The sequence below is a fragment of the Gossypium hirsutum genome, chromosome D10 (assembly GCF_007990345.1).
Source record: "Gossypium hirsutum isolate 1008001.06 chromosome D10, Gossypium_hirsutum_v2.1, whole genome shotgun sequence".
Classification (NCBI taxonomy): Eukaryota; Viridiplantae; Streptophyta; class Magnoliopsida; order Malvales; family Malvaceae; genus Gossypium; species Gossypium hirsutum.
The window spans coordinates 66,670,572-66,688,379 of record NC_053446.1 but is presented as its reverse complement, the minus strand read 5'-3'; the positions used below and the strand labels follow the sequence as shown (position 1 = coordinate 66,688,379).

General features: G+C 30.8%; 2 protein-coding genes across 3 annotated transcripts; one reads left to right on the top strand and one right to left on the bottom strand.

Moving 5' to 3' along the window:
• Positions 1-192: 192 nt before the first annotated feature.
• LOC107935334 (protein YIPF1 homolog) lies at positions 193-3,550 on the bottom strand. 2 transcript variants are annotated; one of them, XM_016867906.2, is made up of 6 exons: positions 3,220-3,550; positions 3,032-3,068; positions 2,852-2,929; positions 2,090-2,255; positions 1,388-1,661; positions 193-823 (listed from the first exon to the last, which is right to left on the bottom strand). In XM_016867906.2, the coding sequence occupies exons 1-6, from the start codon at positions 3,274-3,276 to the stop codon at positions 629-631; spliced, it is 807 nt and encodes a 268-aa protein (XP_016723395.1). In that variant the 5' UTR covers positions 3,277-3,550; the 3' UTR covers positions 193-628. The 2 variants fall into 2 exon arrangements, with proteins under 2 accessions (XP_016723395.1, XP_040959677.1); XM_041103743.1 differs by lacking the exon at positions 3,032-3,068 and having other exon boundaries at positions 3,220-3,544.
• Positions 3,551-12,300: 8,750 nt separating this feature from the next.
• LOC121222142 (probable glycosyltransferase At5g20260) lies at positions 12,301-13,230 on the top strand. Its single transcript, XM_041102077.1, has one exon. The coding sequence runs from the start codon at positions 12,301-12,303 to the stop codon at positions 13,228-13,230; it is 930 nt and encodes a 309-aa protein (XP_040958011.1).
• The last annotated feature ends 4,578 nt before the right edge of the window (positions 13,231-17,808 follow it).

Sequence of the window (17,808 nt, the reverse complement as noted above, 5' to 3'; positions counted from 1 at the left end):
GAATCATTGCTTACCTATCTCTGACCCTCATTGCCGGACCTAAAACTGAACAGCTAATGCATTCCACTTATTGCACAAAGTTTCATAGTCGATCTACGAACCTTGATGCTCATGGTTCTCCTAGGGCAAATGAGATAGTCTACGTAGTCATGTCACGCTACTTATTGTTTATATTTCAATGGAGCCAAAATATTTGACACAAAAAACTGCTTTATGATGCTAGGTAACAATTACAGTTGACAAATGAAGACAGTGACAACCTATATTTACATAAGCAAGTGCAAGAGAGAGTACTTCCAAACTTAAAAAAATCATATTGACATTTACTTCTAGTTGTTCTAATGATGTTGGTCTCTTAATAGTAGGCCAACACCACCTTTGTCAATTAGATCAACCAACTCCAAAACCATATTAGTGGCACCGCAACACCTCACTGGAAAACATTAACTCCTGGGACTCACTTCTGCTACATGTTCCAATATCACTAAAACTAGCTGAGCAAGGAATTCCACACACACAAGCTTTTCTCCGATAGGAATTTCGCTCAAACTAACCTCATTTTTGCGTAATTCACGGAAATGGAGAACCAACAACAAAGTTTGGACCATACATGATGACTTAGTGAGGTTTAGGGAAAGAACCAGACCTTGATGAAGATTGAAAGGGCCATTTGCAACAAGAATGCAGCAATCACTATTATCGTAAGATCGTTCCCTCCTTCGATATAAGATCTTAAATTCAAAGCAACAAAGCATGATGAAGCTGTACCAGTAATTAGTATAATTATCCATCGGAGAAACTCAACTGGAATAAGCAATAGGAACTGCAAATATGTCATAAAATACAGCTCAGATGATTGTAAAAGAAATTATGAATGATTAATAAATTTGAGCTTCATAAGAATGCATGATATAACTCATGCTCTGTTTGGGAACATGGATTTGGATTTCATTATTATGTAAATGGTAAAAATTAAACGCATATATTATGGATGAATTAATTGGAATTCAGTGTAATATACATCTAAAAGGTATTAAAACATGGATTTGTTAAATCTAAAAGTATTTTAAGAATTTCAAATTCATTACTAAATACGTATCTAACAAATCCATGGAATTGAGAAATTATTATGGATGTTACGTTTCTAAATAGTTTCCTACTCAATTTACATTACTTTTGAAATCCAAATCCGAATTCTAAAATCCAAGTTCCCAAACACTACCTTAAGGTTTTCTAGATGTGATCGGCAATTACAAAACCTCGGAGGCATCAATGAATATGCTATCCTTGGGGCATAAATACTTCAGAATTAGCATTTAAGGTTCTCTAATTAGGAGAGAATAAATTAACAAGACGATGGCTTTTTGGACTTGAATGGCAAACTTACCGCAGTGGGCATGAAAATGGAGAGAGAATAACCCCACATGCACCAAAATCGTATAAGGCTAGCATTTGAACCCAGATACTGAAGCAAGAAGTAAAATGCCATTGGCACCGCAATTGCATAACCATAGATTCCAGAAGCTGCTACATTTACATAGCCAACATCAAAGCTCCAAGTAGTAGTCCCATCAGTGTGCTTTTGCATAAGGTACGTGGCAAAGTTTCCAAAGCAAGAAAGCATAAAAACCAATGTAGTTGTGATCCAGATAAGCCCATACCTAATATATGCAAAAAATAAAGACAAATAAAGCATTTTTCATTTTTAGCATGCTCCCTTCAATGCTTCTTACATTCATGTCAAAATAAAGAACCAAGTAACTAAGACTTTCTAACTTTTTAAGTTTATGAACCAAATTAGTTAGCTCGTCCTGATTTCCACAAAGCTTGTTTCTTGCAAATGGAAGAATGCCTAGGTCAATGGGTGCTTTGATTGCTTTCTATCCTACTTTTTATCCCATACTATACTGCTAGAGATAATATGCTTCTATAAGGTCAAAGAACTCCATAAACTTTTCTCTTCCCAAGGATAACTTTCAATTCCAAAAATAGAATGATGAAGCTTCCAAGAAAACAGCTTTGCATGTCTCATTTTATGATACAATGGCATCAAAGGAAGAATTGAAAGGGGAAGGGGAAGCATACTCACAAATCAGGGTTAGCCTCGATCTTGTTGAAAAAATCTCCAGCTGTAGGATGAAAGGAACTTATCAGTCTGTTTATTACAACATCTGTATCCACATTAAAATACTGTGTGTAGGATGAGATATTAAACACTCCCTTCCAGTTGTTTGGTGGTTGTTGTTCAAAGCTTTCTGTATAGGATAGACAAAGGGATGATCAAACATTAACATTCCTTCAGAAACACTAAATGAAAGCATTAAAATGTTACCATAAGTGAATTAGCCACATATCCTAAGCCCAAAGGTGTTTCAGAACATGAATGCAAAATCAGTGGTTTATATTCCTTAGTTACAAGAGGTACACACACAATTCAATAACGGCAAATGCAGAGGATTGAGTATTCTCTACATTCAAACTTAAAGGCATGGAAAACATAAATCTTCCTCGAATAAATTTCCCTAAGATACCAGATGTAACTTCCAATAAGAAGATCCACTCAGTTCAATGATCAAATCTCCAATATTTCAATTTTAGATGCTGTGATTTTGAAAGTTTCTGTTTCCTTCAATTAATATCGATAACAAATTGGGCTTATTAAAATCATTCACTAAGACATTAATCGTTGCAAATATAGGCGATTTTCAATTCTATCACTAAAATATTAAGAAATAAAAATGAATTATCACTTCAATCCTAACATTCCAGAGTGAGAAACAAAGAAGATTGATAAATTTAACTAAGATTTCTATAAAAACAATAAAAATTAATTTTAAAAAATAGAATATACCAGCTGGAGCTTCAAGAGTTTGATAACCTCGGCCACTACCATTATTTGGAGGAAAAATTTGCATGCTTGCTTCAGGAGCTACAAAATTTCAAATAAAATAATTAATAAAATCAAATTCGCAATTAATTTAAACTAACTTTTCCAAAAAAACAAATCTAAAAGACTAATAGAAAAAAGCACCTGCATATGAGGATTTCTTTTCTTCATTTATAACAGACTGAAATCCAAAATGAAAAAAAATAAAAATTAAATTACATAAAAAATGCCGAATCTTAACAATTTAATTCGAAAAAAAAAAGAAATAAAATCGTAAAATTAACCGAAAAATTGGAAAAAAAAGAAGAAGAAGAGAATATTAAGAAGCTTACGGGAACTGAGCCGAGTAAATGACTGGTTGGAAGATTTAAAAACGATGATTCATCCATTGAAAAATAAGAGGTGGAATCGAGAAATTAAGAAAAGTGCTTTTTTTCTAAGCAGAAAACTGTATTTTTTAAAAGAAAATTTGGGAATTATTTTTTTGGAAAGTGGAAATCAGTTTAAAGGAGAAAAACGATGCGCTTTGCCGTTGGAGGCAACGGAGACGACGAGGGAAGGAAAAACATCAAAATACTTGACTGATCAACGGCACACAACTGAAATTTCTCTCTCTTGTTACGCGCCATTTAGGAGCGATGAGCTTCACGCGTTTGTTGCTCTTTTTTCTTGTTTTCCAGCAAGGTTCATATTATTTGGATTAATAATGAGTCTTATTGTATGATTTTTTTTAAGAAAAAAATTATGTATAATCTTAACATTTTATTTATATTTTTTTAATTTAAAATTTTTTATTCTCCATATCTATTTTGTGGGTCATGTTCGAAGTTTGTGATTACCTTCAATAATATCGTCTCTAAAATTTAAATATTTTTTTTAAGAATACAATATGTCTTTGTAATACATTCAACACATTAATTTAATTTCATTAAAAAATCGTAATTGAATTTTCTTTATTAATATAAATACATAATTAGTAGAATTTTCGGATAAATTATATTACTAGTCACCTAACTATTTAAATTTGTCATTTTTTATCATTAGTCGACTATCGATGGTAGCTTTTGAGATTGACATGATAACAACTTTAACCGTTAACATTTATACATTTATATCAATTTAGTTTCTAAAAAATTTAACTCTCGACATTCAATATTTCCATTTTTTCTTTTTCGTTTAGATCTTCGTCTGGTCTCTCCAATTCTCCACCAAATTGATATTGAAGTCATTGATCTCAAACTCATTTTTTTTTGACATTGTACCATTTTCTCCCACGATCTCGTAACTCTATATGTCACAAGTTAATTGAGTAACAATTTAATTAAGAAAAAGACAAATATATCTTTTTTAAAATGATAACTAATGTTATTAAGATAATATTTTTATCTTTTCATACTTTAAATAAAATAATTAAAAATCTAATATATTTAAAGATTGAACATGTACTTATGAATTTTTAAAATAATAATTGTTTTCAAAGTCACGAACTTTAAATGATTGGAGTTTTCAAATGCTTCAACGTTTTAACAACAACTATTATAAAAGTAGCCCAACGTGTGACAGACCGTAGCCCAACGTGTGAATGTTTCGGCTAAAAATCATGCAAATAAAATATATAGAGTTAAGTGCAGTATCTACAGGTGAACATGTGAAATTGCAATATAGTTTTGTTTACAACGAAACACTTATTAAGTATTCCGAGGATCGTACCCAATGGATTATTGATTGGAAAAATCACTATTAAATTAATTTCAGAAATTAAGTACTAATCTAGTCGAGTTACAAATTAGTAGTGTAAATCCAAAACAATAATAAAATTAACTAATTATTTTAACCGAAAACTAAAACTAACCCTAAGTTAATTATTCGTTTCTCTTATTCCTAGTTTCAACAACATGAGCCCTCTCAGCCAAGAATCAATTTTAACCCTAATTATTAATTAAGTAAACAATAACCTTTAATTAAGTATTTACTACCCTTAGCTAAGAATACCCTCTCAGTTTCATCTTCACAAAGAATTACCACCTAAGATGCCCTTTCGGTCTTACCTAAGCATACGGATACCCTTTCGGTCTCACTACTTGGTACAAGTTCTACTCAACAGGATACCCTCCCGGTCTCACTTGTCTAGATCTTCTACTATGGGTGTCACTTCCTAATATATTAAGTACTTTCAAATAAAAACTCAATTTTTGGTTACTATTTATTAAATCAATTAATTAACGAAATAATCAAGTCATTCAAAATAAGTATGAAGCCCAAAATACATTCCATGATTTATATAAACATTGAATTAATAAAACAATAAAATGCAATATAAATAGAAGAATAAAGGGACGAGAATGCTCATGAATTAATCGATGAAAAGGCACTATTTCAGAACATCCTTTGCTCGCGATCGACTAACTTCGAGAGATAAGCATGTATTTGTAACAGCCTGATTTTGGATCTAGTCGGAACAGTGGTTTTGGGACCACAAATCCGACGAGGAAAAATGTAAGGGCCTGAATTTTCAGAGGTGTCGAAACGGTGATTTGAGATCACTAAATTCGAAAAATGAGTAGAAAATATTATTAATTTAGTGAGTATAAGTTAAATGTGGAATTAGGAAAATTTTTGAAATAGCGAATAGTGCACTAGAAATAAATATTACAATAATTAGAATAAAAAAACGAGGTATCGAGACCTCAAAGATTTTAAATCGAGCCATAAATATTTTTATAAATATTTATGGAGTGTTAAAAAGTTAGTATTAAATTTTTGTTAAGAAATTTTAAAGTTCTGATAATTAATTGAACAAAAAGGACTAAATTGTAATAAATGCAAAATTGTGGGAAATGATTAAATAGCTTAAATGATAAAAGGAAGAGGGCTTAAAAGGAAAATAAACCCAAGGTCTATTTGGGCTGGACGGCAAAGGCAGGAAATCAGCAACAAAGTAAGGAGAATTAAGGGTGAAATTGGAATATTGCAAAATTTACTTAATAAAGTTAGGACCAAAGTGGAATTATCTAGAGATCTCTTTATTTTTCTGCATTCTCATCAGCAAACACACCATAGAAGGGTTTCCTCAAGCTGGTTTTTTCATATTTTTACTGCAAGTAAGTTCAATTCTTGATTATTTCTTGAAATTTTTGTATTTTTGTGACTTTTACAACTAGGCCCACTTGTTGAATTCATTAGTTTTTGATTCTATGAAAGAATTTGAAAGTTGCTATGAATATGTGCTGGAATTATATGATGATTTAGCATGGAATTAGAGCTTTAAATTGTTCATATGCTGATTTTATTGAAAGAACTGAGTAGAAAGTGAATGTTTGGGACCTAACAGTAAAAGAGTTTGAAGTTAGGGTTTTATGTGGAAATTCTGAATTTCAATAGTTGTGAAATAACTTATAATGTCTAGGTAAAGTGCTAATTGAGAAAAAAATATCTTATTTTAGGGGTTAATTGAGCAAGGACTGAATTGTATGAACTATGAAATTTGGGGCTAAATGGAAATCAACATTTTGCACTAAGACAGTTTTGGACAGCAGCAGTGGTTTAACTTTGAAAAATCACCAAAAATTATGGGAATTAAATTAGAGGATGAATAAAATATGAAATTAAAGCTTATTGAGTCTAGTTTCTCATAGAAGAAATGGTGTAAGTAATGAAATTGTAAATTTTGAGATATTTGAAGTTTAGTTAGACAGAGTCAGAATGAGTTCGGAATCCCCTGTTCTGACTTTGAAAAATTGTTAAAAATTGTACAAAAATAATTATGAGTTTTAATTTATATGCTTAGAATCCTTAATGAGTCCATTTTCAAAGGAAATAAACGAAAACATCATCCGAATTCTGTAAAATGAGATAATTAATTTTTAGTGAAGAGAGGTCAGAACTGTTGAGCAGTGAAACAGGGGAAACTTTTATGGTAAGAATATATGTGAATCTAGTTTTAGGGAAAATTTACGGATCCTAATTTAGAGTTCTGTAGCTCCGGGAAGAAATAATTTATCGACTCTGACTCAGATAAATAGCTTTGAATATACATGTGAGTGAATAGTGAAATTATAGTTAATGTTGTTTAAGTGTGTTATACACATTAAGGTTATGGAATGGAGAGGAGGAGGAGGAAAATTGGGAAATGTATGAATGATTTGTGTATAATTGGTCATATGCTTGATTATAATTGATAAACAATAAAATAGAAATGATGCTTATAGTTGTGCATTATTGGACATGGTTTAAGCTCATGTGTGAAAATAAAGTTTTATAGTATGTGTGAATAGTATATTTGGTATATGATTGGGCATGAAGTAATGTCATGAATGGTTTATGAATTAACACATGTTGGTAAATGTGGTACATTGATAAATGTTGTGCTCATCCATGCTTATAATGCTTATGTTATATGTGTATTTGGCTAACATATTTGGTATACATGCTTAGGCTTTGGCTAAGTAGTGGCTGAATTATGCCACGTTAAATTTATAAGTTATGCATTGAAATGGTTTATCATGTAGTTAGTTCCAAAAAAAAGAGTTATGTTTAAATACACTAGCTTGCGACTTTGGTTGAATGATATGTTTATATCTTGTGTGATGTGCATAGGAAACGAGTGTGGAAAGGTAATAAAATAGTAAGTTCATATGGCTGAAATTTAATGATTAAATGTTAATTTCATGAATTATATAATGTATGATGAAATATATATTTTTTTTTGTTAAAATGAGAATAAAATAAAAGTGCGAAAACTGAATAAATGATCAAATTGAGCGGAACGCCAGATTTGAGTACTTCTGATCAGTGATAAGTGACAAGTGGAAAGTGATAAGTGATTGCTTCAGCTACACTTATCTGATCAGTGACAAATGGAAAGTGATAAGTGATAGCTTCAGCTACACTTATCTGATCAGTGACAAGTGGCAAGTGATAAGTGATAGCTTCAGCTACACTTATCTGATCAGTGACAAGTGATAAGTGATCATACGCAAGACCATAGTTATACTATGGCAAAGTGAAAGTGAAGTACTCAATTTTCTATAACCGTTCCCTAATTTGATTAAGGATGGTAAGTGACAAATGGGTCCAAAAGAATTAAAATAAATGGATAAGTGATAGTGTATTTATACCAGGATGATGTTGTTAATTAAGCTAAAGTGATATTTTCATTGCAAAATTGAGAATTTCATAAATGTGTTAATGAATGGTATAGTCAATAAACGTTAAGTTAAATGGTAATTACATATTAGTGTTAAACTTAGTGGCATTGAATTGTACGTGAATTAAATGGAAATTGCTAGTGATATGATTTAAATTGTGAGCATGAGAAATTGCGAATTGAATGAAATGGAAATGAAACATTGAATTGCATGAGTATGTATCGGGTCTCATAGGCCATATTTATTGAGATTATAATATTTTGAGGATATATTGTGAAGAGTAATAAAAGCATGTTAATAGTTTTGAAAGTTTTAATTTAGATGAAATTTTATAACTCGGTTAAATACGTTTGCAAGTGTATGTGTTCTGGTAATGCCTCGTACCCTATTCCGGTGTTGGATACGGGTAAGGGGTGTTACAGTATTGGTCCATTAGTTAATTAGTTAGAGGCTAAGAGATAATAGGTGGCAATTAATAGCTAACTTGATAAAACCTGAGTTCTAAAGTTAATTAGGAACATTGAAATGATTTAATCTTATGCCTGCTTAATTGAATTTAGTTTCGATTGTTAAAATTGATTGTCTTTAATTTTTGTTAATTTATGTTATTTTGATTGATTGCCTTTAATTTTGTTTTTGGTAATATAATATTAGATTACTACTATTTAGCTCGGTTAGTGTAGAATATTAGTCTTGGTTCAATTCAACCTCCCTTGGGTACGATCCTCGGAATAGATCCCGAAGTGTTTCGTTGTAACATTATTCTATATTATAATTTAACTCGTATACTTGTTGACACACTGCATTATTAATTAGCTCTTTAGCTGCAGTATTTTCAACCCAGACGTTCGCACATCGACTGTGATCATTTGGCCAAATGTTCCCAATAGGACATGAAGAGTTTAAGATGTACGCTTCAGTTGCAGGCTCATTCGCGCGACCCATGAAACTAGAGCATGACAACACTTCTATCAACCAAACTTATTGAAGTTAATAAGACCTCCATTGTTCGCACTGCTTTACTCAAGTATTTCTTCATTGTGCAAATAAAACTATTTCTATGTTACTTTTTTAAGAATGTAAGACAACTTATATGAATTAGAGAAAATATAAATAAGACCTTTGCTCAAATTTTTTTAAAAAATAGTTGAAGTATATATTTTTGAAATTCATGGGTTACAACAATAATGAATGAATTAACATATGAAATGATTAGTTCTTGGTTTTTTTTCATATAATTTTATAGAAAAAAAAGGGAGAAGCTAATGATGTGCATTTTCTAGCTGTGTTCAATGAAGGATGGGCGTTGTCTATTGATCGGTCAAATGATGACTTCGACATCTTTTTAGGTGTGAACATCCTCTGTCATAATCGTTGGATGGTGGTGGGAGGCAATTACCGCCTCCTAATTTGCATGGAACTTGACGGTTTTTTCTCAATCCTGCGTAGCTAATTGGTGTCGCATTTGCACCCTCTTCCATCACCATTGAGCTTATCACCAATGAACAAATCCACAACACCATGATCTTCTTCTCCACTCCCATTTTCTTCTAAGAAATGTCCAATTCTTTATTTAATTAAAACTTTACACTATCTTTCAATCAAAAGTTTGGGTTTTTTATAGCTTCTTGGTAGTTGTATATTTAGTAAAATGTTTACCATAAATACAAGATTTCAGCATTTTTTTAGACATTTTTAGTAAATAAGATGATGAATTCATAACAGAGTTCCCCAGTCTCTTGCAACGCTATTCATCCTTTCCAAAATTATACATGCAATAATAGATAAAAAAAAATGACATGTTAAATGTCACTTTTCTTTATCAACTATCAAATTGTGTAATATTTTTCAATGTAAATATAAGGAAATCTCATCCCTTTCTTTTTCTACAAACTGTTACTATCCCGTACAACTTTAAAATCATTTATTTGACTAAAGGTAAATGTGCAATTTTATTTGAAATAATAAGTTATTCACTTTTTTTTTTGTTCTTATTTCCTAAAGCATGTGGTAATCCTATTTTGTCCAGGTTAAATTTGGGTTATAGTTTTAAGAGCTAACTATTATTATTTTCTTTATGCTAACTTTAGTTTTTATTATTTCTTCTATTTTTTTATTATTAGAAATTCTATCGTATGCGTATACTTGTGGAAATTACGTATTTACAATATAAATGTTTTTAAAACTAACAAATAATAAATAATGAATTGTATGGTTCAAAACTAAAAATAATAACAAACTTGGTGAGAGAAAACATTTTGTGTTAAAAATCAATTTTTTAGAAGTTTACTCAAGAAATATTATTGATGTAGTGGTAAAGAATTTGTCTGTAAATCCATTAAACACAAGTTCCAATCCCTAAACATGGTAAATTTAGTTCTTTTAACTAAAAACTATATAAACGTATGAAAATACAAAAAGGCCATCAGAATGATAATAATAGTCATTTAACTAAATGGTTTATAAGTCATTCACTAAGGTGTGATAGACCGTAGCCCAACGTGTGAATGTTTCGGCTAAAAATCACACAAATAAAATATGTAGAGTTAAGTGCGATATCTGCAGGTGAACGTGCCAAATTGTAATATAGTTTTGTTTACAACGAAACACTTATTAAGTATTACGAGGATCGTATCCAATGGATTATTGATTAGAGAAAATCACTATTAAATTAATTACAGAAATTAAGTACTAATCTAGTCGAGTTACAAATTAGTAGTGTAAATCCAAAACAATAATAAAATTAACTAATTATTTTAACCTGAAGAAATATAACTTTGGTAATGACAATATATCGCAAAGAAAATAAAAATAAAAATAAAGAACACACAGATTTTACGTGGAAACCCTTTCGGGAAAAAAATACTATTCCATTTATAATTATTGTTGAATAAATTTTAAAATAAAATATTTTTTTTACATAGAATGTTTTCTTGCACTCACATCATGAGCGTGACATAATCTAACAATATTTAAAAATATTATAACAAAACCAATATTTTTGGAATTAGATAGGTGATCAAATTTAGATTCAATTAAATAGATTATTACAGATTCATAAAATTTAAAATAAAAAAATATAAAAAATTCTAATTCAATTGCCAACTCAACTGGTTTTTTAATCCGGTTCAACCAATTCATACTAGTCAATCAATTCTATCCCTTGCTCTAGACTGACATATTTAGGGGTGAGCGTTCAATCAAATCGAGTAAAAAAAATTAAGTTAATCAAATTGACAAGTCCTATTTTATCATCCTAACTCGATTTGAATTTTTTTAACCGAATCGGGTGAAATGAAATTCGAGTCGAGTTGAGTTGAATTGAATCGAATGAAATTGTTTGAGTTAAATTAAAAAAAGTTAAACATGTTAAATTAAAATCTCGTTACAATATAACTAACCTATGATAGAGCACATAAATTTGAAAACTTCATCAAAGCAAAATAAGAAGAAAAAAAACATTTCAGTATGATAAATTTGAATCATTAATTAGCTTATTTAGATCCCAATTTTTTTTAGAAATATTTTAACTTTCTTTATATATTTTTAGATTTTTATTTTTTTTAAAAAATTTTGTAAAAATATAAAATTCAAAATTTTTATAAAAGTTTCGAATTTTAAAATTTATTTTGAAATTTTTGTTAACAGAGAAACTGATTTGTTAATTTTCAAATTTGATAAGGACTAAAGGGGAATTTACACTAATCTATTATTCGACTTGTAAAATTTAATTCGACTCAAATTTAAATTATTTATTCGATTTGACTCAAAAAAATCGAATAATTTTAAATTTAAAGTTTATTTATTTATTTTATTTATTCAAATCCAATTTGACTCACCTCTAAACGTATAGACTGATTTCCAATCTAATCCATTGACAAATCCTGTCGAATTTAAAAAAAAGAAATTAAATCATTTACCTTTCATAATATTTATTTTGTTAAAAAAACATTTTTAATTTTGTAACGATCCCAATCACTATCAAAATAGACATTCAAGTAACCCAATTTTCACGTGCTGTCACATTTCACGTTATTAAATTAAAAAATCTCCTTTTTTTTAAACCCTCCCAAACAATTCCCACAATATTCAACCCCCCAAAATTTTCCTCCTGTTTCCTTCCTGTTTTCCTTCCTCCCAAACAAGAAAATGTCTTTCCCCCCTTTTCTCTGTTTTTTTTTCTTCGTTTCTTTCCTTCCACTTTCCACTCCTCTCACTTCATCCCCTTACCTTTCCCCCACTATCTTCCATCCAAATTACCAAAAAATGACCCAAAACTTCAAAATTTACGCTTACCCACCTCCGGAAACGTTGTCGTTTGACTCCCAAGTTGAATCCCTCTTTTACTCTTCTATTATCCACAGTCACTTCATTACTCAAAACCCTGAAGAAGCCCATTTGTTCTTCATCCCTTTCTCTTTCCACTCCGGCCTTTCCGCACGCGCCGCCGCGTATGTTGTTGGAAATTACCGTACGGAGTTTATTTATTGGAATCGGACTCTTGGAGCTGATCATTTTTTCCTTTCCTGCTCTGGTATTGTTCACGGTGCGGACCGGAATGTTGTGGAGTTGAAGAAGAACTCGGTTCAGGTCTCGTGTTTTCCGACGACGGCTGGGTTGTTTATTCCTCATAAGGATGTTAGTTTACCACCACTTGCTAACGTTCACGCTCCGGTACACGCGCCGGGTAGAAAGAGCTCGAGTTATTTAGGTTACGTGAAGTATAATTGGGTTAAAGAGTCGAATATAAAGGAACAGCTTTTAGCTGATCCCGAGTTTGAGGTTGAATCTGAACCGTCGGATCAGGTGACTTATGAGGAAAGACTTGCCGGGAGTAAGTTTTGTTTGTTCGAGTACGGACCGGAGATATCGGCGATCGGTGAAGCGATGAGTTTCGGGTGTGTGCCCGTGGTGATTACTGACCGTCCGATCCAGGACTTGCCGTTGATGGATTTGCTTACGTGGCAACAGATCGCGGTGTTCGTGGGATCAAGCGGTGGAGTTAATGAGATCAAGAGGGTTTTGGGGCGAGTGGTGATGGCAGAGTACGAGGATATGAGGGAATCAGCTGCGGTCGCGAGTAAGCATTTTGTGTGGAACGATACGCCACAGCCGTTCGATGCATTCCATATGGTGATGTATCAGTTATGGTTGAGAAGACATACCATCAGATATGCTGAGAGAGAATGGGCTTAAGAGAGCTTAAGGATTGAAAGAGTTTTAGCCCGTTGATTTGTTGTTGACTTCTAAACTGTGCACGGTGGTGATCACGTAATTCTTTTGTGAATTAATTTTATAAAAATAAGAACTAAAATAAAGTTCCACATTGAAATCATTAAAACCATTGTTGGTGATTGGGTTATCCATTCAGGTTTAATGGTAAAGGGATTAGAAAAAATATGAGACTTAAAAGATGGATTTAAGTTTGAGTTTGTCTTGATTTGTTTTATGTTTTTGTAATATATTTTAATTTTATTTTTATATTACATAAAATTAAATATGTAATAATATAATACTTTGTTAATATTAAAATTCATAAAATAATTATAAAAATTATCATACCAAAAAGAAACATTTTATAATTTTTCTATAGTTTTTATTGATTTTTATTTTTTATCATTTTTCGTCACATGTTATATTATGGTATTGCACGTGATGGTTTTTACTAAAAATAAACGTCGTTAACTTTAATTATCAACGGTTAAAATTAATGGTTAAATGAACTTTTTGATGCATTTTATAAATTTTTATGATTTTTATAAAATTTTACCAATTTTTATATATTTTTTACAATATATATAATTTTCTAATTTTTAGTAATTTTTAAATATTTTAAATATAATTTATTAAAGTTTAATAATTTTTATAATTTTTATAACTTTTATTGATTTTTTATAACTTTTTGCCATATGTCACACTGTGGGTGTGATACGGGTGATTTTAACTAAAAAAAATTAGGGACAGTTAACTTTAACGACCAATTGTTAAAGTTTAGGGTCAAATAGTCTTTTTGAAGCATTTTGATAATTTAAGTACCTAATTGAGTGAAAAAGAAAAAAGAAAAAAGCACGAGCTTAATTGCTTTCTTGAAAAAGTTTGAAGGCATTTTTTAATATATTTTGAAAGTTTAAATACCCAATTAAGTGAAAAAAGAAGAAGCTAAGTGCTTATCAATGATTAAAATCCAGTATGAAGAATTTTTTTTTATAAAAATAAATGGTAACTAATTTTCATAAAATAATTTTACTAAAATTGGTCTAATTACATTTTACTCCTTAAATCCAATCCAATTAAATTAAAACGTATTAAGTTTAAGTATGTCCAAAGATTGAATTAAGATTATTGAACTAAACAAGGAATTTAACTTAATTTAATCAAGGAACTCCACGGATGAATTATAAAATAAATATATAAATTAATATTTTAATCAAATACATAAAAAAATACTAATAAAACATAACACTATTATTATAAAGGGTACCCAAACTTGGCTTAAAGGTTCAAATAGGTCCATAAGTTTTTTTTTCAATTCAATTAGGTACCTAAACATTTTTTTGGATCTAATTTGGTACATAAACTTGCCCTCAAGGTTCAATTTGGTACCTAAGCTTTTTTTTTTTGTTCAATTAGGTAGTTGAACTTAGCCTTTCGATTTAAATTAATAACTGAACTTGGCTTCATAGTTCAAATTGGTTTAAATAAGTAATTAACCATAAATAATAATGGGACCAAAAAATCAAGTTCGGGTATTTATTTGAACCAAGAGGCCAATTTTAGGTACTTAATTAGACTAAAATAAACTTTAGGTACCAATTATTGAACTAATTTGGACAAAAAAAATCCCCCAAGTTTAGGTACCAATCTGAACCAAGAAGCCAAGTTCGAATATCTAATTGGACCAAAATAAACTTCAGGTACTAAATCGAACCTTCAAACCAAGTTTAAGTATCTAATTAGATAAAAAAAACCTTAAGTATCAATTTGAACTTTGAAACTAAATTCAAATACCAAATGTTTGCAATTTGTTTGCAAATTTCGCCCAAAAGTATTATTGCTACTTGAAAATTAATATAACATCGATTCATTGACGAATTATACAAAACCCAATATTAGTTTTAAGGGTAAACTATACCTATGGTCACTTTATTTTTTTTCTCAATTTAATCATTTTAATTGAGGTCATTGTTCGAATTAATCACTTATGTTAAAAGTTTTGTTAATTCACTAATTGATTTTTGATGTGGTACATTAGTCCATTGAATGATTGACACATGACATTTTTTTTTACTTTTAGCTAAAATTAGGGACCTCTCTATAATTAGTCAAAAATACTTTTTTTTTGTGTTTATTTGCAACATGAGGATTTTTTTATCTCTTTATTTCTCTTTTCTATTCTGTCTTTTTAAAGCTCGACCACCAATACTCATCACCAACCAACATCCTCCATCACCGTACAACATATTCAATCACTCAATAGGCTAATGTGCCACATCAACTATCTTTTAGTAGATTAACAAAATTTTTAACGATAATGATTAATTCGAACAATTATATTAATTAGAATGACTAAATTGAGAAAAAAATTAAAATAACTAAAATAGGAAGAAAACCTATTTTAAAATGACCATGAAATGTAATTTTCCCTAGTTTTGATTCAATCAACTGAGATTTTGTTCCAATTATTAATTTTTTGTGATTCTGAATTTACAAAGCAATAAATTAAAATAATTGATACTGAAGGAGCATAAAAAAAATCAAAACAAATTAAAGAATACCTAAAGTCAATAATGAAATGTTAAAATTTTAATCTAAATGAATAAGAGACAAACCTGTAGAATGCAAGGCAAAAAGTAAATTGGAACATGCAAAATTATATGAAATTAGAATTTTTAAAATCCAATTACTTGGTGTTCAAGCAATCAACACAACAATATAGAGGTACAAATACTAATAAAATAATTATAAACTAGATAAATGTACTATGAAAATACTTGTACTAAGAGTTAGATTGCATTTTGCTTCATATGCTTAAAAGATAGGCAAATTAGTCATTGTATGTCAGATTAAAAAGTAAATTGATCTTTTTAGTTAAAGAATTAGTCTATTTCTACTATTAAGAACTGGCATGGCTAATAAAATAATTAGACTGTTAGAGTTGTGTGGCACAAATTCTAATTAAAGAAAAAAATACAGTGGCAAGATAAGGGGATCTGTGAGGGCGAAGGCCGAGGACGGGGGTCGCAATCGGGATGACTTCTGCAGTGTGGGCAAGGTGGATATCTTCTTCTTGCTCCATCTCTTCTAGGCTTGTCTGACCAAGTCTTCTTCCCTTTGTAGCTAGAGGAGCTCAAGGCTAGTCTGCTCTTGTCTTGAAAAACACCTTCTTGATGCTCTTCCTATCTGCTAGCTCTTCTTTGCTCCTAAGCATAAAGAGCATTGACCAGCTCAGTCAAAGAGATGCTATATAGATCTTTTGAGTCTTCAAGGGAAGAGATTTTGGATTCATATCTCTCAGGTAAGGTTGCAATAACTTTTTCAACTATTCTTGCTTCACTAAATTGGTCCCTAAGCAATCTGATGTTATTCACAACAGACATGATCCTGTCTGAGTATTGCTTCACTGTTTCTTCTTCCTTCATCTTTAAATTTTCAAAGTCCTTTCTCAAATTCAAGAGTTGTTGCTGTCTCATTCTTTCAGTCCCTTGAACTATTCCTTGAGCTTATCCCAGGCCTGTTTTGGAGACTCATAAAGCCATGATTCTTGTGAAGATCAAGTCTGACACACTGTTTTGGATGCATGACATTGTTTTGTATCTCTTGGCTCTATCATCAAAATGCTACCTGATCTGAGCCACAGTGGGGTTGGCTCTCAATGGTGGTGGTTCAACATCCGAGTTGACAACCTCCCACAAGTCAAATGCCTACAGGTAGATCTTCATTTTTACTACCCAAATGTGGTAGCCTTCATCATTAAAGACTAGTGGTGGAGTTGGAGAGAAACCGGATGAAGACATGATTTTGAGGATTGAAAAATGACAGGTCCACTAAGAAATGAGCTCTTGATACCAATTGATGGAACTAAGAAAACAGAATGAGAAATTTAACAGAAGCTTAAGCAAGAAGCATTGATGTCTTGCTGAATAAACAAGATAATTCAACTTAAGAACTTGAGTAAAAACTTGAATTAATACTAGAGAATGAAGAAGAATTTCTGAAAGATTTCATTAACAATGAATTGAGGCATAAAGCCATTACATATACCAGCCCATAAGCTGGTTAAAATAAGCAAATGTCACCTAAACATTTACCTAACACCACTAAGTAACCTAGTAAATTGATAAACAGAACTTGCACACATAGTAAAGTTGATTTATCAATCTATCAACACCTAATTACATCAAATATGTTACCAACTTAGTTCAAATCTAACTAAGCAACAAAATATTTCCTTGACGTAACAAAATTAATAGCATAGGCTCTAGCTGCTACATGCATGGCTCGGGCTGCATGGTCTGCTCCTTGTGCTGCTCCTTGTGTTGCATGGAAGCCAACTTCAACAGTTGTCTTGGGAAAGTTGCTAGCAAGAAAACAATCACTGGATCAGTGGGAGACGGTTCACAAAAACATTTTCCATGGACACTAACATGATCCTCAATATGGTGCCGTGAACAGGATTTTGGTTTTAAGCTACAATGATTTGCCTTATCATTTAAAACCATGCTTTCTGTATCTTGCTCATTATCCAAAAAATTGGGAGATATCGAAAAAAGAGCT

Coding starts and splice junctions, on each gene's coding strand:
- LOC107935334 (XM_016867906.2), bottom strand. CDS start 3,276: ATGGATGAATCATCGTTTTTAAATCTTCCAACCAGTCATTTACTCGGC. Junction 3,069..3,219: donor ATTTACTCGGCTCAGTTCCC/GTAAGCTTCTTA, acceptor TTTGGATTTCAG/TCTGTTATAAATGAAGAAAA. Junction 2,930..3,031: donor AAAGAAATCCTCATATGCAG/GTGCTTTTTTCT, acceptor GAAATTTTGTAG/CTCCTGAAGCAAGCATGCAA.
- LOC121222142 (XM_041102077.1), top strand. CDS start 12,301: ATGACCCAAAACTTCAAAATTTACGCTTACCCACCTCCGGAAACGTTG.